At 38.0% G+C, this 27,866-nt stretch overlaps 1 protein-coding gene across 4 annotated transcripts; it reads right to left on the bottom strand.

The window, feature by feature from the left end:
• Positions 1 to 612: 612 nt before the first annotated feature.
• Positions 613 to 22,105, bottom strand: LOC106873813 (uncharacterized). Of its 4 annotated transcripts, none has more exons than XM_089353793.1 (10): positions 21,995 to 22,105; positions 15,717 to 16,720; positions 14,946 to 15,071; positions 12,730 to 12,774; positions 8,474 to 8,603; positions 8,261 to 8,361; positions 6,449 to 6,498; positions 4,291 to 4,432; positions 2,480 to 2,577; positions 613 to 1,104 (listed from the first exon to the last, which is right to left on the bottom strand). In XM_089353793.1, exons 2-10 carry the CDS (start codon positions 16,711 to 16,713, stop codon positions 913 to 915), a joined length of 1,881 nt encoding a protein of 626 aa, XP_089209919.1. In that variant the 5' UTR covers positions 16,714 to 16,720; positions 21,995 to 22,105; the 3' UTR covers positions 613 to 912. The 4 variants fall into 4 exon arrangements, with proteins under 4 accessions (XP_089209919.1, XP_014776811.1, XP_052824847.1 ...); XM_014921325.3 differs by lacking the exon at positions 21,995 to 22,105 and adding an exon at positions 18,071 to 18,208; XM_052968887.2 differs by lacking the exon at positions 21,995 to 22,105 and having other exon boundaries at positions 15,717 to 16,827.
• Between the last annotated feature and the right edge of the window lie 5,761 nt (positions 22,106 to 27,866).

Genomic DNA, 27,866 nt, shown 5'->3' with positions numbered 1-27,866 from the left:
ACTGTTGTGACGATTTTTGCCTCACTCTGAGGTGAACATGTTTTCAATATGTCTATGAAGAGATTTTCTCTCAGAAATAAACTGCAGCATCATGGCAACTACTCTGTTATTTAGTTTCAGTTACTTAGACAGGGCCAATTGTCTTGACTATGGCCAGACACTATGCAGTACCACTGAGAGAATATAAATTGCCAATCTCTTGGCTTTTGTCCACTACCTCATTCACTGACATTTTCATTCAGATTAGCTCTGACAGACTAAAGTTTCAAAATGCACATAATGCACAATTCCATTAAGGAAAAAAAAGATGTGAACAGTTGTCACATACAATCCATTTACCCAACAAAACTTGGCATTTTGCCTCACAGTTCTTGGAGCTGGTTTACCAGAAATAAGATCTTTTTCACAGGCAAACCAAAACTTTGTTATGACTGTCCTTATCCATTATCTCCTATTTTATGCTGTTCCTGACTTGTTATACTCTCATTTCTAAATTAATACATGACATGCTGGTTGATTAAGAGATGTGCATCAAAGAAGACTTAGAAAATAATATAAAAGATTCAAGTTCAGATTAAAATGTTGAGCCTGAAAAATTAGATAATGCAAGAATGAGGTCATAGAAATATTATATTACAGAACCATTCTATCAATTACAGCACAGAGAAACAGATATAATAATGAAGATATAACTTAAAATTTTTAAGATGATACAAACAGAGGCTCTTTGCCAAATGTTACTGTGAGTAGTAAGATTGCTGTAAACTGAAGGTGAGTCTCACAAGGTGTTATTTTTGTGTTGGAAAAAAGTATTTATCAGTTTTGTCACCTCAAACAGAATTATTTCCAGTGATTTTCTATAAAAACTTTTAAGGCACAATGCAGTTTATATATATATATATTTATTAATTTTTACTTGTCTGCTTTAAGCTTTAAACTCTTCATGTTCTTGCGGAAATGGTATGGTAAATCAGCTTTTATGAACAGGTTTTTACCATCAAGTAGTTGAGGGAGAATTATAATTTTTGAATGGAGATGCATTGGTATGTAACGTACTTTACTTTGTCGAACATTTAAGCGCTGTAATATTTCTGGAAACAAACGCTGAAAAAGACCAAAATAACATTATTAGTTAGAATGTGAAATCTTGGTTGGTCTTGATGATAAATTAAATACTTGAACACTTCACAAAAATTTCGTCAGCACTCTTAATTCAATGTTAATTCAGAGATGTGGAGGCGCAATGGCCCAGTGGTTAGGGCAGCAGACTTGCGGTCATAGGATCATGGTTTCGATTCCCAGACCGGGCATTGTGAGTGCTTATTGAGCGAAAACACCTAAAGCTCCACGAGGCTCCGACAGGGAATGGTGGCGAACCCTGCTGTACTCTTTCACCACAACTTTCTCTCACTCTTACTTACTGATTCTGTTGTGCCTGTAATTCAAAGGGTCAGCCTTGTTACACTTTGTCATGCTGAATATCCTCGAGAACTATGTTATGGGTACACGTGTCTGTGGATTGCTCAGCCACTTGCACATTAATTTCACGAGCAGGCTGTTCCGTTGATCGGGTCAACTGGAACCCTTGATGACGGAGTGCCAACAACAATTCAGAGATATCATAATCTTTTACATCCATACTAGCAAAAGTTGGATCAGACTAATCAAGGCTGTTTTCAACAGCCAGATTCTCTTCCTGATGACAAATTTCTTTCAATGGTTTTCACAAGTTATGAGATGTATTGTTTACAGGACACATACATAAAGTCTCATTGTTTTTACTCAAATGAGGACAAAGTGAACACATGGAAACAAGCATGGATGGATGGAATATATTTAGGCAAATTTTCTACAGCTGGATGCCCTTCCTGTTGCCAACACTCACCTCTTTTCAAGCGAGATAATATTTCTGCAAGAACATGACTAGATATGTTCTTACAAGATACTTGTAATGAATGGTATGGCTTGTATAACTGGGACAATGATTTACAACTATCACAAGACAATAGTTGGGAAGCAAATTTCTCAACCACAAAGCTATATCTGATGATATTCCATACAGTTTCCATCTATCAAATTTCACACACAATATACTGGTTGGTCTGATGCCTGTCCAAGGTAACACAGAGGGATTGATACTAAAACCACTTGGTGGTGAAAGAAATCTTACAACCACACCACCATCCCTATACTTTAGTATAAGCTATGGAAACTGAAAAGGTCAATTTAATATGTTGTTTCCTTGCACTTGTGAAAAAAAATGAACATTTTCTATACTGCACTAAAACTGGGAATTATTTTTACCAGTCAGCCACATGAACTTTTCTTCAATCATTTATTGGTTCAAGATCTTAAATGTTTTCAGCAATATTTCATTCACAAAAGATCACTATGAATTATCAAGTCATACTTTTATGTGCTTGACCTTTTCTTAGTCTAATATGACAGACAAATTTACAGAAACACAAAGATTATTTACCTGAGGAGCAAGTTTGTTAATATGTGAATATTTGTGGTCTCCAATAATAGGTGTGTTAAGACCAAATGCTAAATGAACTCGAACTTGATGCTTGACACCTGAAAAAGAATCAGTTTTAAAGTTGCTATTAAAAAGAAAGAAAAAAACTATTAAAAAACAGTGCCATATTTTCCACATACAAGCTGAATTTTATAGACCAGAATTTACACTTGAAAAAGGTAAGCTGATTTTAGAGGAACAAAATTTCCATGTGAAATGCAGGAAGATTTGGAAAGATAGTGATGATGTTTGAATGTTTACATGTGTTTATACAATGTATTGAGTTGACTTGTATGTCAGAAAATATGGTAAACTGTTTTCTACCAGTAATGGGGAGTGGGGGCGATACATGTAAATTTGATATAATACTCCAAGTTAATAAGTTTGTCTTCAATAAAAAATAAAGTTAACATTTTAAAACACTGTATTAATATACACAATTCTCGTGTTAAAACATATTCCCTGTCTAAGTATTTTTCTTTAAAGTCAAATTTCTATGAAGCTAGCAATAAAAATTATGGCTTCAGACAGCTATAGACTCACATTGTTAACACAGGGAAGCAAAATTTGTAAACATTAAAAAAAAAAAAAAAAAAAAAAAAAATCAACCTTACTCTTTTACTTGTTTCAGTCAGGTGACTGTGGCCATGCTGGAGCACCGCCTTTAGTCGAGCAAATCGACCCCAGGACTTATTCTTTGTAAACCTAGTACTTATTCTATCGGTCTCTTTTGCCGAACTGCTAAGTTACGGGGACATAAACACACCAGCATCGGTTGTCAAGCAATATTGGGGGGACAAACATATACGCATACATATATATATATATATATATATATATACATATATACATATACATGATGGGCTTCTTTCAGTTTCTGTCAACCAAATCCACTCACAAGGCTTCAGTTGGCCCGAGGCTGTATTAGAAGACACTTGCCCAAGGTGCCACGCAGTGGGAATGAACCCGGAACCTTACGAAATTAGTTTTAATGACAGCAACAAGGACTAATGTAAAAACATTAGTTTCTTCTGACTGGCATAAATGCCTCAAGTTTTATAGAAGTAGAGAAGTGAGATGTGGCATTCAAGTATTTTGTATCATAAGATTTAAGACCAGCAACTGATCCTTGGTTACCTTAAGTGGAAGCCACTCTCTTACAAGCATGCAGACCAAATATCTAGTCTTTCCCTTGGTCTTGAAAATATACAAAGGTACTACACTTATTCTTCTAAATCACATAAAAGAGAATTTAACCAGGAATTGAACAGTGCGGCTATCCTTCGTTTTAATTATAATTCTTGTCAACTGAAGCACATGCTTTTGTTTACATCTAATCGGCCTTTTCCGTAAAGGAGGGATGGGAAATGACTGGGGAAGACGGTACGGTGAGCCTTTTCTGCTTTGCATAACCATTGACTAAAGAGGAAGTTTCATAGATACAGAAGAAAGCGATGGTCGGTGACCGATAGACAAAGAGAGAGAAAGTTTCATAGATACAGAATATATTTTTAACAAGTTATGCAAAGCAGAAAAGGCTCACCGTACCGTCTTAACCCAGTCATTTCCCATCCCTCCTTTACAGAAAAGGCCGATTAGATGTAAACAAAAGCATGTGCTTCAGTTGACAAGAATTATAATTAAAATGAAGGATAGCTGAACAGTGCTTTTTGAGCTCCATTTGTTGAGATGCTACATCACTTGCATTTACAGCCTTATGAAAATATATTAAAATAAGGAGAAACTGCATCAAACAATTCAAAGAGAATTACCAGTCTTTGGTTGGCATTCCACTAAAGCACTTTCATATGATTTACACAATACTTTGTAGCGAGTAACAGCTTCAAATCGTTTCACTGAACTTTTCTTCATTACCAATCGAGTTTCTTCAGTGTAGTCAGGTTTCAGAACCATCTTAGAGGGAACAGTAAAAAAAAAAAACATTGGTGCAGAATAAAGGTATTTTATACACATCGTTTATAGCCAGCAGAACAAAATAAAGCTGGTAAGTGTTTAATGAATAGGACAAGCAACATACTTGATTATTTAAGATTTAATGAAGTATTTCTATTATGTTGAGTATAGTTTCAGAGTAGAAAGCAGCTATTAAAGTAAGTTATTGACTATGTGAGAAGGCTTTAGTATCCTAATATAATTGCATAGAGGAATTTGATGTAGGTAAGCATATATGTATGTTTTATATGTGTGTATATCATCATCATCGTCATCATTTAATATCCGCTTTCCATGCTGGCATGGGTTGGACCATATTTATTAGGCCATCCCATAAACAATGTGGTCTTTTTTATTGCATGAACTAGAAGTCAGAGAGGGATGGGATAAACTAACTGCATCAACTTGCTATAAAAGCAGATAGTAATTTCACCTTGTCCTTATTCTTAGTGCAAGTTTTGAAGAGTGTAGCTCGATTTTAAGCTATTTTTTCAAAGTTATAATGGAAGTGACAAAGGAGCATATTCAGCATATTTTGCTGAATGAGTTCAATAAAGGCAACAATGCAACAGAAAGTGCGAGGAATATCAATGCAGTATATGGAGATCAGAGAATAAGCGTAAGCCAGTGTCAACAGTGGTTCCAGAAACCCGAGCGACAAACTACAGTGTATAAGATAAACCTCATCCTAGAAGATCTGTAGAGCTCAACAAGGATGTCCTGCAAACCCTGGTGGAACAAAATTCCATCATAACTGTTGAGGAACTAGAAGAGAATCTTGGATTTGGTCAGTCAACCATTCATTGACACCTGCGTGCCATCGGAAAAGTCAGCAAATTGGATCAATGGGTTTCTCACAAACTTCCTGAGTCTAATTGCACACAGAGAGTGAATGTGTGCCTTTCTTTTCTGTCACATCTCACAAATGAACCTTTTTTGGACCGAATAGTGAATAGTGACGACAAATGGGTTCTCTATAAAAATGTCAAGCACTGGAGACAGTGGGTAGGGAAAGGAGGAACACCGGCACCCCAGGCTAAAGAAGGTCTTCACCCACGTAAAGTGTTGTTATCTGTTTGGTGGGATATGAAAAGTTTAGTCCATTTTGAACTTTTGAACCCAAACCAAACGATAACAAAGGAGATCTACTGTGAGCAGCTTGAGTGGCTTAAGTCAGTGCTAGAAGAAAAACGACCATCTTTGGTTTCAAGATGAAAGGTGTTCTTTCACGAGGATAATGCTCAGCCACATACAGCAAGGATGACATCCCAAAGGCTGGAGCAGTTTGAATGGGAAATGACGTCCCACCTACCATATTCGCTGGACATTGCCCCATCTGATTTTCATTTATTCTACAGTCTTCAAAATCATTTGAACAGAAAAAATATGAATTCTGTAGATGAGGTCAGAACAGTACTGGAGGAGTATTTTTCATTACAGACAAGTGAATTTCAGAAGAGGGGACTTGCAAGTCTACCAGATAGATAGATAGAAGAGCATTGTAGAAAATGAAGGAGAGTATATTTTAGATTGTGGAAAAAAAAATTCCTATCTTATTGATATGCAACATCTTCCAAGGCTATCCTTGTTCAATTCATTCTAATTAAGTACTTCATCAAAACTCTTTCCATAACCTTGCTAAATGCAATGACTGAAGTTGGTTTTGTCTCCAAGAAGATTTGAACTTAGGAATGAAAGTGAAAGAAAAACAAGTTCTCCAACGCCCTAATGCAATAAACTGTAACTGTTTGTGGTATTTATTTACAAATAAGTGACAGTTAAGTGTTTTAGTAAGCAATACTGTGCACTGGTAGCAATGGGTTAAGTATCTTCAACCCAAGAATGGTAGGTTGGCACCTTAATAACCTAGCAAAATATCAATGGGTATTTATTATCAGCAATGAATTCCACTCATTAATTGTAATTCAATGTACTGATGTGAATTATATATGATTAGAAGTAAAATCTTAAACTTACTCTTGATTTCCCATCAATTGATCCTTCAGCGATTGGGATATCAATAATTCCTTGACAAATAAAAAGAAAGTTATTATATAAATGGAGAAAATTAAAGCACCCCTCCTCATCTCCAAAAAAAAGCCAAAGTGGTTCCATTTGCAGGGAAGGTGATGGCCTTTGGTTTCTGGGGATGCAAAAGGCATTGTATTTATTGATTATCTTCAAAAGGGCCACACCATCAATGGAGGGTATTATGCCAGCTTGCTGTGATAGTTATGAAAGACTATCAAGACCAAATGCCCAAGAAAACTGATGAAGGGATCTCTTTTATTTATCAGGAGTGTGATCCAGCACACAAATTCTTGGTTTCAATGGCTGCTATGCTTAACTGTGATTTTAAACTGGTTGATCATCATCCCTAATCTCTTGATTTGGTCTCATCTGACTATCATCTGTTCTCCAACATGACAAATGATTCAGAGTAGCCAGAGGCATGTATCTGAGCAACAATGATAAGAGCATACTAAATACCATACAAAATAAATCCTAGATCACTGAAATTATCTTTGCTTCCAGAGAAGACTGAACTATTTGCTTGTTGGTAATTGAGAGCAACTCCTAATGGGAAGGGGAGAAAATCTCACAAATTCTCCAAAATTGACATGTCATTAAGGAAAAGACAGTTTGTATGAAGACGAGAAGATAGCTGTGAACAGGTGTTCCAGCCACAATAGGCATCATTAGCTCAGCAGTAGCCCTACCTTATCTCCAGCATAATGAGACATTTAGAGAAAAAAGAACAACATATTTATGGCCTACATAATTTGCATGAATAAAATGAATCAGTGACAATTAATTGTTCTAACTTAGCTGGGAACAAACATAATTTCAATAAACCAGTGACACATATTAGAATAAAACAAAGATGATAATGATATACAAAATACCATACAAGGTATATAAAAAAAAACTGGAAGTATCACACAGGTGTGGATGGAGATTGGTATGAATGCAGAGATATCATCTTAAGCAGAAGGGTTGTGAAGAGAGGACAGTGAGAGAAAGAAACATAGGGAAGTAGTAATGAATGGAGATTTAATTAGAGAAAGAAAGGCTGGAGGTTTCCATAGTAGTAGAAGAGAGCAGAGGATGAAAGTAGAGACAGCATCCCATGTAGGGAGACAGTTGTGAGAGGATAATGAGATAGAGACAGGGGAGGAGCAGTGGGTGAATGCAGTAAGAACATCCCAGCCAACAACATTCCTCTCATTAGCATTCATTGTGCAATGCTAGATCAGGAGAGTGGGTTTTGTACACTACAGCATATCACCAGTTATTGCGGTTGGTTGTCAACAACTCTGTGAGGCTTAACATATTGGAATTGGTTTCCACTATTCCATGTCTTTCTAAGTGTTTCTCTTCTACTGGTATCATCCACTTTGTGCATGCAGTACCTTTTTATGCAATTATCTTCACCTATGCACATTATATGCCCATACCATGATTCCCTCTATACGTAGCTTTTCTCTGGAATTGAAAGGCCTTAAAGTAAACTAGCCATCACAAAAATTATAACAAATAGAAAAAGAGACAGGACTCTGATGCATCAGGAAAACAATCATGTTTGCCATGCAGAAAAGAAGTAGGTAAAAACTCTTTACAGCATGCTCATTGTAAATAATGGTCACATAAAATAATGATGACAATGACAGCAAATGGTACTAAGAAAATATTTTTGATTTAGAAAATGATTTTAAAAATCCACAAAAATTAAAATAAGTTTGTTTTGGAATCTGAGATAGTCAGAAATTTTAGAGGCATAATACATACCAATATCAGGATTTGGTACACCTTTAGTTATGGCCCAGTACTTTTTGATAACTTCTTGTTCTCTGAACATCTTATGAAGAACAGCTGCCATTTCTGCTGTCCTATGTGAAATATAATTTTAAAAACAAATCATTTATTATTAGCTGTCTTCTGATGAAAGAATAACTGAATAGACAGAGAGTGGGGGAGAAGTGCCAAGGAAAATACTGTTACCTTGCAAGTAAGAGAACCCCTGTGGTTTCTTTGTCAAGGCGATGGATAAGATGGAGTGTTCCTTTGTGGTAAATCTTAGCTGCAAGTTCTGGTAGTAGATCTGCTAGACTCACATGTACACCGGGACCACCTAAAGGTAAATATATTGTATAACAAAAATGAAACATGTTCCTTCCTACCAGCAATTAAACTGAAATTCTAAATCAAAAAATTATCATAATTATTTTTAACATTAGCAAAAGTCTGTCATGCTCCTACATGAACCACATAAAGATACCTTCATTAATTTGTTGCCAATTGTTATTGACCACAAATTAATGAAGGTGACCTTTCATGGCTCCTAGAAATAGGAACCATAAATAAGGAAAGGATATTAGATTATATAGTTTTACATTTCCTTAAATAATATTTACTAGCTGTAGACAATTTTGTCATCTCATTGAACTGTTATTCTCAGTCCACTGGCTCTAGATAATTTAGTCCATTAATTTACTGTTTCTTTGCTCACTAGTTCTAGTTAGAAGGTGCTATGAACACACTAATAATAAAAGCATTCAGTGATGGATGATTATGTAGTCTTTCTTGAAAGTATATAACAGTTTCTTAGGCAAAAGTGAGCAAAGATAAGGGTAAGTAAAGGATATGTATTTGACTCCATAATATATATATTTCTGTTACTTTATAATATACTAGCAGAAATACCCGGCTTTGCCCGGGTTAAAGAGAATAATGAAATCTAAAAACGCCGTCTAGACTACGCAACCCTCAACTGTTAGTAGCTACGATACCATATTTCTACATTAATAACTCTCCAATCCATGCCAGCATTCAACATAGACATTAAGTGGAATGCCAGTCTCTCATCTAGGAGGGCCTTGAAATCAATGTTACCAACTGGGGACTATGTGTGTCGTAGTGATAATAAAAAGACCCAAAGGAGGTCTGCAACGAAATAATTTTACTCAACACTTTGCAAGTGAATCAGTGGAGGCAAAGATGCGTCTCATTTACTTGACAATTTATGCACCACATTGCAGAAATCACAATGTAAGTATATCTGAAAGGGTAGTCTTACACTGTTGTACCGTTGAATTACAAATAATGCTCATCTGTTATGTTCGGGTTAAAATTTCATCAACATCAAAAATATATGAATTTTCATGGGAGTTATGGCCGTTATACACAGAATATAATTTCCAAATTTCATAAAGATCCGTTCAGTACTTTTGACGAAGTTTTGGATAAGAAAACAAATGACTAATGTGTGTGTTTGTGTGTGATGGGTGTATATATGTATAGATATCTGTATACATGTATATATATGTATATATGTGTACATATTACATGTACATCTATATATATATACATCTACACATGTGTATGCATATAGATCTATATCTATATATATATATCTATGCATATACGTGTACATATACATGTATATGTATACATATACATCTCTTTCTCTCTCTCTCTGAAAGTATCTGTCATTACAGTATCGAAATGTGATTGTTTCAGTTAGTGGAATAACGTGTACATATACATCTATATGTACACATATACATCTCTTTCTCTCTCTCTTTGAAAGTATCTGTCATTACAGTATCGAAATGTGATTGTTTCAGTTAGTAGAATAGTTTCATTTTTAAAGTGAATATGTATACATATACATGTATGTATAGATCTAGATCTCTCTCTCTCTATATATATATATATATATATATATATATATACATACATATACGTGTACATCTATATGAATACATATACATCTCTCTCTCTCTCTCTGAAAGTATCTGTCATTACAGTATCGAAATGGTGTACATATACATGTATATGTATACATATACATCTCTCTCTCTCTCTGTGAAAGTATCTGTCACTACAGTATCGAAATGTGATTGTTTCAGTTAGTGGAATAGTTTCATTTTTAAAGTGAAAGTATTTGACATGAGTGTTTTTGTTTCACTTTTGACACTTAATACTTAAATAGTGGAGGAGATATTATGTTGCCGTGTGCTCGAACTCTGCAAGAAGTTAATAATTTTTTTTTACTAAAACACAACTGGAACCCTAAGTAAGGCATATGTAAAATTTGAATGAAATTGGTTGCGTAGTTCTCGAGTTTTAGGGATTCACACAGACAGACACACATTCTCATTTTTATATATATAGATATATATCCTGCATTATAGCTACATCATACTACGGGATTTTGTACTTACAGAATTATAAAGTATTATTAATATGGGGATATGGTCTGCAATAGAAACTCAAATAAATTGTAACAGTTCCTTATGGAAACTCAAACTTTTACAATTATTTCATCATCGTCGTCTAACGTCCGTTTTCCATGCTGGCATGGGTTGGATGGTTTGACTGAGGTCTGGAGAACCAGCAGATTGGGCTCTGGTGTAGCCGCTGGCTCTCCAGACTGCAGTCAAACCGTCCAACCCATGCCAGCATGGAAAATGGACGTTAAACGATGATGATGATGATAATGAAATAATTGTAACAGTTTAAAAGTTACACTTTTCCTTCACCAAAAATGCTGTTTTATCTAACATCAAATATAGTTGATTGGAAAAACTAGTCACAATATATACATACATGTGTATATGTGTGTACACAGGTGTTTGTGCCTCTTGTGTGAGGTACATGGACAGGTGAGCGAGCAAATAAGTCTCTGTTCATTTGTCTATCTTAGATATAGTTGTCAAGAAGTGGGCTGCATGAGACCTGGCTCATAATTAGGTAGGCTAAACTGCCACAAAAATCCAAGGTAATTTTTTGTTCAGTGTGTTGTTCAGAAAGTCCTGCAGATTGCAGGTTGCCCAAATGCCCACCCATCTGCCTAGGAATGAAATGAAACCCTCAGATTTGAATGGTGTTTGGGAAAAAAAAACACGGCTAGGCTGTATCTGTGACTTTACAAATATTCCAAGAAAAGAAAGCTTACATCAAATTCACAAAGATATCATGACATTTGCAAATAAAGTAGGATGATGTGGTCGTGCTCCATAGAGAAAGTTTAAGGAGGAGCTGGTGCAAAAATACAGGTTGAGAATACAAATACTCCAAAAATTCCACTTGAATTGATTGCTAAGAGTTGGCACTCAGAGGAACATCTGCAAATTTTTGCTGATAACAAGTCTAATTGTGAATGTAACATAGAAATCATGAGAAGTTTACCAATTTACAATGAGCAGTTCCTTTACTGAACAAAGAGATGATGCACCATAAAAATCGAACAATTTCTTCACCATTCAAGATAATGATGATGATGATGAATTATAGGATAAATAATGTCACTCATCCTCTCAGTAACTCATTCGGCTGCTATCCTTCCTTCAGTAACCAGCACCTTTTGTGGAAAGAACATACCATACCCTTTTCTGATATGACAACTGTTATTTATTCTACAAAGTTGTTCTCAAATGTTATGTATGCATATTGTTCCATGGAACTGCCATGACATTTCCCCCAACATGAAGATAAAGGTGTACAATGCCGCAGTGCTCCCATGCCTCCTGAAAGTATTTCAACTGCAAAACATCTTCACACATTTGAATGTATGTTGAATACATCTAATATGACTTTTAACAAATATATTTCAATCCTGCTTTGTGTGACTTTAGCCAGTTTGCGTGCATGTGTGTGTGTGTGTGTATATATATATATATATATATATATATATATATATATGTGTGTGTGATGGACTTAATATGTTTACTAAATTCACTCACAAAATATTAATCAATCAGGGGCTTTAAAAGAAGACACTTACCCAAGGTGCCACATAGTGGGACTGAACTCAAAACCAAGTAGTTGAGAAGCAAAATTCTTAACTATACAGCTCACACTGACTAATTTTAGGGTGTGACTTGTAGGAAATATGGTGACTATTTCTAGCAGGCCAAGTGATTGTGTAAAGCAGTGATTTTCAACCTTTTGCAATCCAAATACTAAAACTGGAGTAGTTTGTCATTGCCTTGCTGAAGTTATATTACATAAGAAACAAAATTTAATTATTTTTGAAGTGGAAATGGGTAACATATTACACTTTACCACTAAACAATAAATACTTTGACATTTCTGAAATGTCTTAAAACTGTGCAGTATATTTGGAAAGCATAAGTGTCACTGGTTAGAAAAGTCAGGTGTAAAGGCTCTTTCATTAGCTTGATATATTAATGAGGTTGTTAAGGCATTTACTGACTTTAAATAAATGATAGGTTTCATAAATATCAACTTACCATGAGAAGACAGGCCATATGGCTTATTGATAGCAACAATGTCATCTGTAACATAAAATAAGGAAATACATTTCATATTCTTTCATTTTTATTATTCAACCCTTTTATTACCATATTTCTGTTGAGATGCTCTGTGTTTCTTTCAATTAATTTTATAAATATAACAAAGAATTTAGTAAAATAACTTAGTTATCATTAAGCTTGTGTTAGGAACATAAATTGTGACTAAATGTTGGTGGAAGATTTTAATTTAGAACTTTTGAGAACAAGACATTTATGTTAAAATCAAATTACGATAAACGTAAACAAACAAACAAAGTTTGCTTTTAGAAGCATTGAGATGTCTTAGAAAGTTAAAGTGATTTTAAATTCTCAAACGCAGGATAATGCTTATTATATAGCCTGAACAGGATAAACTACCCTTATTTTGCAGAAAAAAGTGTGGGCGGCCAGCCATGAGACATTTATACTAGAGCCAGAGGTGGTTTCAGCTGGGTTGGTATCAAAAGGGTTAAGAAATAAAGGTGGTGAACTAGGAAACTCATTACTGCACCAGAAAAATTACATTTCTTCCCGCTTTATGTTCTGATTTCAAATGCCATCAAGGTTGACTTTGCCTTTCATTGTCTTGGGGTTAATTAAAAAAGAACCAGTTGAATACTGGAGTTGATGTAACCCACTAGTCCCTCCCCACCAAATTTCAGACATTGAGCCTATAATAGAAATGATTATATAAAAATAAAGAATGCAGATTCATTAAACCAAATATTTAAAATAAATGAATAGAATATTGCATTAATTGTTAGCAATAGTATTATATAATTAGAGCCTAACGAGTAATTGAGTTTGTTTTTCATAACTTCATGAATATTAATAACATTACCTACACATTGGTAATAACATTACCAATACAATAGAATATTAATAACATTACCTAAAACTTCTATCACGGATTAAAATAATTTTCCTAGAATTGTAATATCCATATTTTCATACCAGTATACATTGCACTGAGCTGTAATGAATTTCAATCCTGTGTTATGCTATCAACTTGACCCACCACTCAGGTCTGATCATATCACCTCCACTCAGGACCTCTGATTTACTCAGTTGACCACTCATCACCTATACTGTTTCCCTTGCAAGACTTTCATGTCACCACTTTTCTAAATCTCCTCTCTCCAGAATATTATCCCTCTGGAATTACCTCCCTCCCAACATTGCTTCCTGCAACTGTCAGCTTTCTATTATCAAGAGAGCCAACTTTGATAGAAACAATAGTGACAATTCTCTAAACTGCATTCTTTCATTCTATCTCAATGTTAGTCAGCAGTAATGTCACCCTCTTCCAATGTTAACCACCAAACTATTGGTAGCTCTCCATCAGCACCCATATTATCTTCTCTTTTTTAAATAATGTTACTCATGAATTTGCATCAGATGAAAACTTTATCGATTCGCAATATTTCAACAAACCGATGTCCGGAACAACAGATGAGCAACCGTTGTTAGAACTAAATTCTACACATCGAGCACATTCTTTGGCAGAGAATAAAGAAGATTTGCAAAGAGAAAATCAAAATTTTATTGATAATCAATATTTTGGGTGTAATTTTAATTAATTAAATATTGTTTCTAGCTTCCTAATTTTATGTTCACCAACTTTCTACTTTATTATATATATATATGTGTGTTTTATGCAGTGCTAATAAAGTGATTACTGTTGCAATATTTGTATCATAGCCATACAAACTGTTCTCGATTTTGTTTTACATCCATTTTTTCATGCTAGCATGGCTTAGATGACTATGTATTGAGACAATGTTTTCCATTTTACAACTGCCCTTCCTGTCAGTATTTCACACTATTTTTCAAGTAAGGGATTTAAAGTTTTGTTTTATTCAGCAAGTTTTCAAAAGTGCAGAGCTAAATGACTCATTGGCATGGAATGATACCAAACTTCACTGTTACTCAACACAGAATGTAAACATTCATAGACATGCATGCACACACAAGCTTCTGTACAGTTTCTGTTTACCAAATTTACTCACAAAACATTAGTTGGTCGAAAGCTATAGTAGAAGATGTCACACAGTGAGACTGAACTAAAAGCCATATGGTTGAGAAGCAAACACCTTAACCACATAGCCAAGCCTGCACATATATATCGAATAAATATAAAGAAAACACAAAAATGCAATAAGAGTTATACTTACTCTTATTATAAATAATTCTGCTTTTAATATGATTTACAATTTCATAGCTTGTCAGTTTAGTTAAATCAGTAACTTGGTCTTTCAAAATACGGAAACCCTTACTGTCTAAAAGAGGACCGTCAGGATCTGTGGTAGAAACCGAGTAAAGAATGAGAAGAAATATCTGGAAATATCACAGTTGAAATAAGGGTAGCAATAAAATAAGAGCTACAGAAATAAATGGGACAGAAACAGAAAGGACTTAGCATATTTAGAGCCACAGTAATTTCAACCAATTCAGAAGTCCCAAGTTTAATTAACGAAGCCTAATTCGAACATGCATTTTCTGGCTACTTTGTTCATTGGTGATTTGGAAATGAAATGTAGATTTGATGCTTATAAAGAGGAATGCACAAAAAAAAAAAAAAACTATATAGAAAACTAGCTGAAAGACCTCCCCCAGGCGGTTTTCTGCTAGCCACTTGATAATATCTTCACATTTGATTCCCATTTCTAATAATTTTTATGATATTGTTTGCCGTCGTGCCTTTGCTGCTAAATGTTCTTTTTCTGTCGCACATTTTGGCATGCGGGTTCAAGCGAAAGAATACCCATATTTTTTAGACGTCCCATGTAATGCGATATTTGTGTAATAACGAAATCAAACCTGGTGTTTATGTTACAGAGACAGTGTGTTTTTATATTAGAGAGATAGTGTGTGTGTGAAAGAGAGTTGGGGAGAGAACTACTGCAAACAATGAATGAAATAAACCCAAAGATAATGCAATTTACCTCGAACATTTTCCTTCCGAAGTTTTTTTCGAATCTTCATAGCTACATTAAATGCATTCTCTGTTTCCTCCTCATGGGTAGGTGGTTTTGACTGAGCCTTTATTTCAAGAGGTTCTTCTTTAGTCAAAACAGGTTCAATCTTTTTCAGGACAGTTGATGCTCCTTCGTTTTGATCGCTAAGGCCAAAATATTGATTATCAATAAAATTTTGATTTTCTCTTTGCAAATCTTCTTTATTCTCTGCCAAAGAATGTGCTCGATGTGTAGAATTTAGTTCTAACAACGGTTGCTCATCTGTTGTTCCGGACATCGGTTTGTTGAAATATTGCGAATCGATAAAGTTTTCATCTGATACAAATTCATGAGTAACATTATTTAAATTATGATTCTGGCTTCTGTGCAAATCCTTATCTTCTAAGTCCATTAAGATATGGTTAGCAGATGACGAAGTAATTTTTTTATTATCTATTAATCCCTTCGATTCGGAAGTATATTCGGTTCGTGAAAAATATTGATTATCGATATATTCAAACTCTGAGTTCTTATTGCTGGAAGCATCTAATTTACGAAAATTGGAAATATTACTTTCGGTCTCTGTAGAAATTCTGTTATCAAATGACGAGTCTCCTAAATGAACGTCATGTTTCTCTCTTACCATTTTATCAGCAAGGGTATGTTTATTATAAGAATCTAGTCGTATACTACCAAACGGTACTTGAAAAACTTTTTCAAGCGATGGGTCTGATATCTTATTGGTCATTTTAGGTAAATATTTTCCGTATATATAATCTTTATCTACAACTTCATCAACCTTTTCAGATGGTTGACCGAGGGAGTCCTTTTCACTGATTCCAAAGAAGTCTTCTTCCTCTGCAGAATCAACAGACGAAGAGTATTTCTTAATTAACGGTATACAATTCCAAACATTTCGACATAACTTTTTTCGCTTAAGAAAATAATGAAAATGAAGACACTGTCGAAGCTGTGACGGGTTCATGATGTCACTGGAATAAGATAAATATATTTATATAAATCATATATATTCAGTAGAAGACAATAGAAATTCTTCGTACCGCACAAGAATATCCTATGAACACATGCTTGTAAACATAAACTTATCTCTATTTCTAGAGAGGGACATTAGTTACGTTTTTTTCTTTTTTATAGAAAAAAAGCCTCCCAAAATAAAATTAAAATTAAATCCATTAATTTGTTAACTTTCTGTGGAATTTATATAGTACAAATAATAAATTAAAATCCTATAACAATTTGATTTCCGCTAATAACATAATTGCAGAAGCCTTTTTAAGGGAAGTAACTCTAAATTCTTTGATTTAAAGGTTATTTAACGCCCTTCGACTTCGTCGGTATTGAATGCAGGTTGCATTCGTCACCGTAAAAAGATAAGCCTGATTATTAAAAGAGCCCCAGCCAGGGGAACGTTCTCTAAGTTGTGGAGTTAGTGATTTATCCCAAGATGATGTGAAGATGCCTAATTGGTTCATTCTTTGCTCCTGGGATAGAGACAGATACCATGTATTGGACATCACCGTTATCGACTTATTTGCTCTGTCTGACATACTTAATCGTGTGTGTGTAGAATAAAAGTAACTGTATGCGTAGCTGAACAAAATAGAGCTTTGAAATATCGTAATCTGTTGGTAAATTACATATTTCAGGCTATGGTTTTTGAGACGCTGGACTGCTGACATGCAGTGGAAGTGGGGTTTGAATTTTTTTCATGTGGAGCAAGCGAGTGTCTTTTCGCGGATTTCGTTGTTGGAGAACATCAGGCTTTCCTACTTCACAGTAGTGAAGTAGGCGGGTCACTCCTGGGTGGCACAGTTGTTTGTGAAGGGTTACCACTGTTGTAGTGTCTCTTGTGACTGCACATCAGCTCGATAAAGGACAATGGTTGACGACCCTTCCCATTGCACTATCAGCCATGAGAGGACTCATACATACATACACACACACACACACATTTACATACACAGGCCGGCATTGGTAATTGATGAGGTTGAAAAGCTGGTTAGTACTTAATCTCCCTAGGTAATAAAATCTGGAAACAAAATTCTCTCCTTACCAAAAAAAACAAAAACAAATTATATCAACATCCTTATAGGTACATATACACACACTTAAAAATGAATTCATGTATACAAATATATAAATGTATAGCTATATACATATGTAAATGTATGTATATATGTAGATTTATATATATAAATATATATTATACACACACACAATAAATATAAAAAGCGAAAAGATGAAACATGGTATTGAATCTTGTGGTGCGATGGAGGAAGAAGACAACAAGAAGCAAAAGGACAATGAAGCGTTGGACCGACCGCAGCGGGGTACACGATCGCTCCTAACCAGAACACGTCTTTCTCGTAACGTCGCTGTTTTCTCACTGGCCCCACGTGCTAGCCTTCGACCGCGTGTCGCCGACTTCCGATCTGACCCTTCCGGTTTGGCCCTTCCGGTCTGGCTTCACCTCTGTTTGCCTCACCCCTCTCCACCACAACACATAGCTCGTCACAGTCCATAACACCACACGCCCCCCTGATCTATAGATCATTCAACCGGCTCTCCCACTCACTCCTCGCTCCCGAACTACCTTAATTGGTTTCATAATCAGCCAACCAGGGAGGAGGGTACCGCTCCCTCTGTGGTCGCTGTGCGACCCAGGGACTGGCCTGAGTTCCTGGCGCGCTGCCTTCATCATCTTGCCTACTGCTGCTGTCTTCATCATTTGCCCACTGCAGCTGGTTCCATCCTCTGAAGCACTGACAATCTTCCGCACATCCAAAACATGGCGTGGCACACCATCGACTGAGACGTTGTTCTTTGAATTGATGGAGGTTATAGTTCCTTTCCCCCATTGTGATGTGCACCGTGCATTTGGGGGTTTTACCCAAACTTCTTCCCCGATCTGCACGAAGGTGTGCTCTTCTTCTCCCCGGAGTCGCATCGATGCAATACACGGGTGCCTCCACTCGTACCTGAATATTGCCCTGTGTGGCACCGACTCCTCAGCCTGTCCTGACCTGGGTGACATATTGTACCAAAATACGGCCTCGATTGGCGAAATGTGGCCCCTCTCTGCCATGGTCTTGATGGTACGATGATGCCTTTCCACCACTCCATTTCCACTTGGCCGGTATGCCGCCCTGAAGAAGCGGCTGACCTGCCACCCGTCAAGCATTTCTTTCAGCACCTCCGAGCGAAATGCAGTGCCATTATCCAGCAGCAGCTCATCCACGGAGCCTCGTTCCAGGAATATCCCATTTAACACTCCTGCGATTTCCTCTGCAGTCCCCGTCTTCATCTCCCTCCATATGGCCATCCGCCCCGGTCCGCAGTCAACCATTGAGAGGTACGTCCCCTGCCGGTAGTGTGTTACGTCCACTGCCAGTCGTTTCCAGTTGTGGGCCACTGGAATACTTCCCGCCTCATGTACGCCGGGAGCAGGGTCAATAGACTGGCACCTGTCACAGCTGCTAACCACTCTCTGCACGCTCCGCCTCGTTACCTCGGAGTCAACTTTCCTGGCGAGGAACAACGTCCTGTCCACTCCCATGTGATGCATGGTATGCAGTCTCCTCAACTCCGAGTCACTCAGACAGCATACTGCAGTCACAGCCCGCTCCGCATCCTCTGACACCTGCAACCAAGCTCGCTTTACCCTGGTTAGGACGTCTGCCCTGTTCTTTTCGGAAGGCACAAAGATTACGCTCAGCTCCAGATCGAACTCAGCGGTTAGCTCCCGCATTATTCCCAATCGGCGCTTTACCAGCATCTCCGCAGCCCCTTTGGTTCGCACACTCCGCTCATCGGTGAGGACTGTCATCACCCAACCAAGCACAGTGGCCGAATCGGTTCTAATCTCGATGGTGCACAGCCCCCACTTCAAGGCCAGGTTCACCCCCTTCAGCACGGCATCCAACTCCGCCACGTTGATATGGTTGCAGTCATCCATCTTCCTGAGCCAGGCTGCATCTTCCACCACGGTGCCTCCCATTTCCAAGACGACCCCTATTGCGATGCTACTGGCGTCACACCAAACGATCCCACTCTTTGATTTGGGAACATACCAACTGCCCCTCACTGGATCCTCTGCTCTCACTCTGACCAAGACTTCCTGCATCATGTCGGTCGTTTTCTCCCCAACTCTGTCATTCCACTTTGCTCCTTCGGCTCGTCTCTTGATGAAGCTACATGCTGTCCGAAGCCATCCTGCAACCGGGTAATGTCCCACCAGCTTCCCGCACACCGAGAAAAGTTCCTGCCTACTCACGCTGGTGCCCAGTTCAGGGATCTCGTTTCCTCTCCGGAACACCAGCTCGCCCGATCTGTCTTTTTGTAGCTTCAGCCCCAGCGCAGCTCCCCCCAACATCGACTCAGGCGGCTTCGCAATCAGCCCGAACCTCTCCAGGTGTCTCACTACCTCGGTGGCTGGCACTACAGTCTCGTCAACCAAAATGTCGTCGATGTAGGAACTGGTGGCCTTCCTTATCCTCTCCTCTTTCCCTAGGACGGACTTGAGCACCATCGCCATAATTTTCGGAGCGGAATTCAGCCCGAAACCCAGCCTGGTTAAACAGTACGTCCGGCCCTTGTACCACACCAGCTGGTATCGCCACAGCTTGTCACTCACACGGAGCTTCAAATATGCCGACTTCAAGTCGACGATCGTCGCTGCCTTGGTCGACTGTCTCCACACACGTAACGTCTCACCGCAAACGTCCGTTGCCTCGCCTCCCGTGTGGCACGATATATGGTCGTTCAGCTCCCTAAAGTCCAGCACTCCACTCACCACCTCCTCTTTCCACGGGACGAGGACTCCTTCCTTGATCCATCTCTCTACCTCTTCGTCGAACTCGACGTGACCTTTCAACGTATGCTGGTAGCAGCTCACCCTGTTCTTTAGTAGTGGGGGCTCGTCTTTCCATCGCCACTCTATCGTCCACCTCCGACCATCAAACGCCGCCTGAAAATCTTTGTCTTCGATGGTGTAAGCGGCGCTGTCCTCGACGGGGCTCTGCTCTCCCTGGCGGTCCCGACTCACGGCGCACGATGCCCCCACGCTTCCGAACGTGACCTCATCTCCTGCAATCCTAACGCCACCAAGACGGTTGATGGCGTCCATCCTCAACACCACGTCAATCTCATCCACCAAGCGGCCAACTACTATTGCTTGCAGCGTTAGCTTTGCTCCCTGCACCTCAATCTGCACGTCAGTAATGCCTACACAGCGTACCTCTCTTCCGTCGACTGCCCTCACATTGCTTTCTCCACTCCACGTCTCTACCACTCCCGGAGTCATCATGGTCGTTGTACAGCCCGTGTCCACAAGGGCACGCGACATCTTCCCATCCACTAGCACATCAACAACGGGTAGAAAAAATTGCGCCGTTAATGATCTGAAAGGGAGACCGCTGGCGCAGTAGTCTCCCTTAGACCGTTTTCCTGCAGACATTCGCTGGCCATATGCCCCGTTTCACGACAACGGTAGCAGATGACCTCAAGCTTAGGTAACTTACAGTCTCGCACCATGTGCGGGCCCTGACACCGGAAACACTGACCTTTGAACGGACGCGCACGTTCCTTGTTCGACCCCTCTCCGCCACTCCTTGGCCGGCCACCTTTTGCTGTCGCCGCTGCTACCAGCGGTGACGACCTACGACAGGAAACTAACATACGAGCTCTCGATATTATATCCGCCATAGGCATGGTACTCACGTCCAGCAGTTTCTGCAATTCGACCGACAGGTGGTCAGGAAACCCAGTCACAAAGGCCAACTTTACCGTTTGATCCAGCGATTCTCCCTCGTACCCCGCCAGTCTAGCCAACCTCCTAAGTTCGTTGGCAAACATGTCAACCTGTTCGCCGGTTCACTTCGCTCTCCCCAGGCGAGCGTACGCCTCGAACATCCCTTCTGCGAAGGCCTCCATCAAGCGGATTTCTATTTTCTCCGCGCTAACTTGGTCCCTCTCTTCCATCTCTAAAAATAGCGCCAACGCCGGACCATCTAAGTAGAGCGGTAGAAAACTTGCCATGTCGCATATTCCCTGGAGCTTCGCGACCAGCTTCATCTTCTTTAGCCATGCGACTACGTCCGTGTCGCCGCAAAACGGCTTAATTATATCACTAGCAATCCTGACTACACTCATAATTTTTTTTTTCTTATGGGCCGAAATAGCTTGTGGTGCGATGGAGGAAGAAGACAACAAGAAGCAAAAGGACAGAATGAAGCGTTGGACCTTACCTTGCCGACCGCAGCGGGGTACACGATCGCTCCTAACCAGAACACGTCTTTCTCGTAACGTCGCTGTTTTCTCACTGGCCCCACGTGCTAGCCTTCGACCGCGTGTCGCCGACTTCCGATCTGACCCTTCCGGTTTGGCCCTTCCGGTCTGGCTTCACCTCTGTTTGCCTCACCCCTCTCCACCACAACACATAGCTCGTCACAGCCCATAACACCACAAATCTGACAATATTTTTATAACAAATCATATGAAAAATAAAAATTAAACATCTTATTGAATGCCTGTTGAGGAGGCCAAAAGTCAGCAATGTGTTGAAGTATTGAATCAAAAGGATCTAACACTTTTAATCCAATCTCTTGTCGCCACATAAACTTGAACATATATGAGTCCAGTAGACCTCTGTGAGTGCCATTTTGTCTTATTTTTTTTTCCTTAGCACTCTTCCGAAGTCTTTTAATATTTGAGCTCCATTAGTAGGATTGGCAAAGTGTAGAGAATGATTCACAGTGAGATGTTGAAAATGACCAATATTAATTATATTTTTATATGCTGACCATTCATCATTTATGATGGTAGTACTTGGTCTTATATTATTTTCTATTATTGGAAGAAGTGTTGTCGCAGACCTGTCAGAGACAATAAACATGAAATACTCTTTTGTTTCTCTACAAATATCTCCAAAACCCATTGTTGAAGTAGTTGATGTCCGACACAATCTTTTCTTTTAGTGAACATACTTTCGTCGATTTCAACAATCATGTTGGGTCCTCCGATCACTCTTGGGTTAGCCAAAATGTGTGCAACACAAACTTCTTTCAAATAGTTATTCCAGTCAACAATGCAATTGACTTTCATTACAAGCTCACATTCCCAAAATTTGATACCTGTCATTCTGTGTGTTCAGCAATATATGAAAAGTGCTGCTTTACAAAAAGATAAACATGAATTAGCAAACCAATTTTCTGTTCTTAGTTCTTGTTCTTGTCTGCATCCACGAATTCTATACCACCATCTATTTTGACTTCCAACTGAGAAATTCATAAAATGACCATTGTTGCATTTTCTTTCTTGGTGAAGAATTCCTTTTTCTTGAAAAAAAGTAATACTGGATGTTTCATCTTTGCAAATTTTGCCTAGACATAAAAGATTCATAATGTAGCATAGCCACTGGTGAAATTATTCTCTCCTTTCATTATATATACATGCATTCGAAAGTAGTAGAGAACAACTAGCCTTTGGCCACTATTTGGATCTTGTGTCCACTACTCTGGTTGGTTGGTATTGGTGCAATTTGTCTCTTACTCGATTGTGCTAACTACCGTGTATAACTAAGATCACGTGGGACACTGTTCACTACCTTCTTTTAACCTATTGCTCCTTATAAAAACTCACCTCCTCGTTTCGATGTCTTTTGGTTACAGACCTCTTAAGGTCAAACCACTGACCACAAGACACATCCAGTTCCAGTGACAACAACAACACCTCTACTACAGCGTGAAAAACAGTCAATATAAGTCAGGATTAAAGAAAATCCCTCACTGACAGGCCAGGTTCTAACAAGATCAATGTGAATATTGCGAAAATAAGTGTCAGGAGTACTAAAAGTGCTGAGGGGTACACAAATGTGCTTATGTACCTTTGATATCTGGCACTGAAGACAAGAATGAAACCACTCAGTAATTTCACGCCTCATATTAGGCCAGAAGAATATAGCTGAAATGCGCTTTACTGGGGCAGTGGTGTCAGGATGTGACAGATTGTGCAAAGCGTCAAAAACAAGTTGTCAATGCTTCTCAAGAACAAAAGGATGTGGTACATCAGTAGATACGTCACATAATATTTCTTTATCAGCAGTTGATAGAGGCAGGTACTTAAACTTACATATAGCAAAAGCTGCAGATGAAATGACCAGTAAGTCCAGTGGAGGTTGATTGGATGATAAATCAGTCAAATTGATTTCTGCAGTACATGGCAAAGAATTTATAGGCAGAGGAGAAACTGAGATATCTATTATATAAATCCCGTTCTGTGTGTGTATAAAAGATTACGATGGCTGTATTTTTCAACTGATTTTCTCCATACTAGGAACATACATTACTTATGTTCCAGGGATGATTTTAGACTCTTAAAATTTTTCATATAATGTGTAACAGGCCCCACTGGGGAAAGAAAACATCCATTCCTGGGCTACATGGAAAACAGAGGTAACTCTTTGCGAAGTAACTTTCAGAAACTGATTGTCTCCCTTAGATCCATTGGTCAAAAAATTATCACAGTCTCATCTAATATATAAACAGAACGGGATTTATATTATAGATTCATGTCTTTGAAAGTTTTTAAAAATATTTACTTTCAGTTTTCTAGTGTCAGTGACGTCTATATCTCTGTATCCACCTGCCTCTATCTCTCTTTCTATATCTCTATTTATCTCTCTGTATCTATCTGTCTATATCTATCTTATTTGTCTAACTAGCTCGCTCTCTCTCTAAATCTCACTTACTCTCTATTGTTTTCACTTTCATTTTTCAAATGCTATTGTTTTCACTGTGAGTTTTCAATTGCTATTTACAAATAACAATGACAAATTACTGACAGAAAGATGTTCACAATCACTGATGAAAGTAATTTCATACATAATTTACTGACAGAAGTAACTTCATAAATTTCATTAAAATCCGTACACTTAGTTAATTTCCCTAAAAATTTCTTACTTATGCAACGGTTTTGTGTTTTTCTGTTGTTGACAGCTTTTTTCTGGTTCCTTCGATACAGTCTCTTTAGTTCACTAAGTGACAAATTTCGCTTCAACCCATGCAATTCTTTATTTTCCATAAAAATTTCTTATTTACTTTCTGCCCATTGTATTAAGAAATATAATTTCCGTTACCCAGTTATTTTCATTCTTTAGTATCTTCTTCCCCCCGTGTATTTCTGTATAGGTACATAACCATGCCTAGAAGGAAAGTGTCAAATTTGTCTATAATGTCAAGGTCAGCCAAAGGAATGTCTCTGTCCAGGGAAAGAGACATCTGCAGAAAAGGAAGCATAGAAAGAAACAAACAGACTGTGCACTACAAAAGCCAGAGCATCTTAAAGTGATGAACAGATGTATGCATGGCTGACAAAGAACAGGATCTGCAGAACGAAGAGCAGTCGCAACATCTCAGCGAAGCAACTTCTATGAAGCAGCTTTCGATTATGATCCAGCAGTTCATTATGTAGATGACACTCGAGTTTCCATTGGTGCAATGACAACTGAGTGCATACATTGTAAAGCAAGGAAGTGGCCTGGAGAGACCTGCACTGTACTGCAGTGGTGGAAAGGTTAAAGTCCCTGCAATCCCCCAACATTCAGAGCCATTGAAGAAACTGTTGTTGTCAACTGACCAAAATTTCAAACACTTCCAAAACAAAATTAGACAATACATCACTGCATTTGACAGAGGTAGTAGTGAGCCAATCCAATGATAAATCTGACCTTGGATCTTGGAAGTTTGCATGAATCCTGCCTCAGTTAAATCTTGTGTAGCGATATATTGTCTAATTTTATTTTAGAAGAGCTTGGAATTTTGGTCAGTTGATGACAACAGTTTCTTTAATGGCTCTGGAGGTTGGGGTATTGTGAGTTTAATCTTTCCACTACTGTGGCACAGTGCAGGTGTCTCTCCAGGCCACTTCCTTGCTTTACAATGTTTGCATTCAGTTGTCATTGCACCAATGGAAACTCTAGTGTTGTATAAAATCGAGATGTCGAGTTTCCCTTGGTGAATATTTTTCTGGCTTCGATCGTAAGACAAAAGAGGCTTACACTCATTATAGACCATAAAATTTCTTCCCTTGAGAATATGCTGAAAATGTTTTATGGCAAGGTAAATGGCCAAAGGCTCACATCCAAAAGTACTGTGTTGTGTCTCGGCAGGTTTCAACTTCCAGGAGAAAAATGCAAGAGGTTGTAGCTGTCCTAAATGAAACTATTGTAAAACTGCACCAACAGCTGTGTCTGATGCATCAACCACAAACTTTGCATCAGAGACAAGGTGCGATAAGAGGGACACTTTAGCAAGTTTATGTTGTGTAGAATTAAAAGATTTCATCTGGTTCGAATTCAATACAATATCCTCGTTTTTCTTTTGATGATTCTTTGACATTTCAATAAGAGGAGATAGAAGCTCTGCACAGTGAGGAATAAAGTGTCGTTAAAATTCAATAGGGCAAAGAAATGACACAGAGGAGGAGGCGGATGAAAAATATTTTCCCCACATTTTGTTGTGTCTGGGGATAATCATTCTCTTTTAGTGCCTTATTATCTAACACACTCACCAATAAAGTTTCCACTCATTTATTTATTTCCCCATAAATTTCTTTATAATCGCAATCTATACCGTTTGAAAGGTGTTTCTACAAAATTTCATTAAAAGATATCCATTTTCTTGAAAGTTATGAGAAAAAAATCGCATCATGTGATTTTTCCAAAAGTTCTCTCCCCACCCCCGTTCCTTTGAGCAAATTTTTGTTTTCATATTTGTATTCTACACGTTTTTTTGCACCTAGTAGACTGCCTTTTTTTCGTATTGGTGAGCGGGAGCTAAACGAGATCCTGAAAGTTAGGGAAAAAAATGGATCGTGTGAATTTTCTGACAGTTCTCTTTTCCTCTCCCCCAGACCCTTGGAAAATATTTTCCCCAGAAATTTCTTTATAATCATAATCTGTGCCATTTGAACGGTATTTCTATAAAATTTCATTAATATATATCCATTTTCCTGAAAGTTATGAGGGAAAAATCAGATCTTGTGAATTTTTTGAAAGTCCTCTGTTTTTATATTCGTTTTCTATACATTTTTTAACATTTGTTTTCGTTTTTGTGACATAAACTGTATATTGACCGAATTTTCTGTCATTCTTTATCTCTCCTGCCCAGACTTCATTACCACGAAACTTCAGAATTTTCACTTATTCTTTTCAAACTTGTTTGAATTTTCAATCTAATGTAATATACACTCTCGAAAATGTATTTCTGCAAAAAGCTATCTAAAAATATAGGTAAAGAAATGGGGCGAATGCCGTTTCGTTCTTCACCTTCAAAAATGCATTTAAAAAAATTTCTTTGGATTTCTAGGTTTTATTTAGATATTGGATATTTAGATATCAGAGATTACGAAAATGCAAATAAAAAAATATGGTAAAGGTGCACTTGTAAAAATTAGAGATTTAACCAAAAGGTAGCTCCATTGATTTGGAAATAGGGCATTGTTATCGCCACACACATATATATGTGCTAGCGGTCGAAGGCTAGCACGTGGAGAGAGTCAGAAAACAGAGAGGTTACGAGAAAGACGTGTTCTGATCAGGAGCGATCGTGTACTCCGCTGCGGTCGACAAGGTAAGGTCCAACGTTTCATTCTGTCCTTTTGCTTCTTGTTGTCTTTTTCCTCCATCACACCACAAGTAATAAACCCAGGATGAACTTTTAATTCATATCATAAAACAATAATGCCAAATGCAACAAACATGCACACAATGTTTGAACCCGTTTCTCAATATATACTTCGTAGCATATCTGCTTAAATTTTTTTTTAGAGAATATTTCGGAAATATTCTAGCGACGGGTAGTCACCAATTTAGCAAGTATATGTAGATAGTCTGGTAGAGATGGACTATATGTAATCTGAACCTTCTCCCCCCCTTATTTATCCCACGTTTTAGGCTATGGAGATTCCGATTCTGAAAAAAAAATTTTTGAAAAATTTCAATCCCCCCCCCCACCAAGCAGGCTATTTACATGCTAGAAATAACAACCAAATCTCACAAAACTAGTGTTAGGGTTAGGTTTAAGGTTAGGGGCAGGGTTAGGGTTAGGGTCAGGGTTAGGG

Source organism: Octopus bimaculoides, chromosome 6 (assembly GCF_046866305.1).
Source record: "Octopus bimaculoides isolate indiv1 chromosome 6, ASM4686630v1, whole genome shotgun sequence".
Lineage (NCBI taxonomy): Eukaryota > Metazoa > Mollusca > Cephalopoda > Octopoda > Octopodidae > Octopus > Octopus bimaculoides.
The sequence above is the reverse complement of the archived record's forward strand: the minus strand, read 5'-3'. Positions and strand labels throughout refer to the sequence as shown.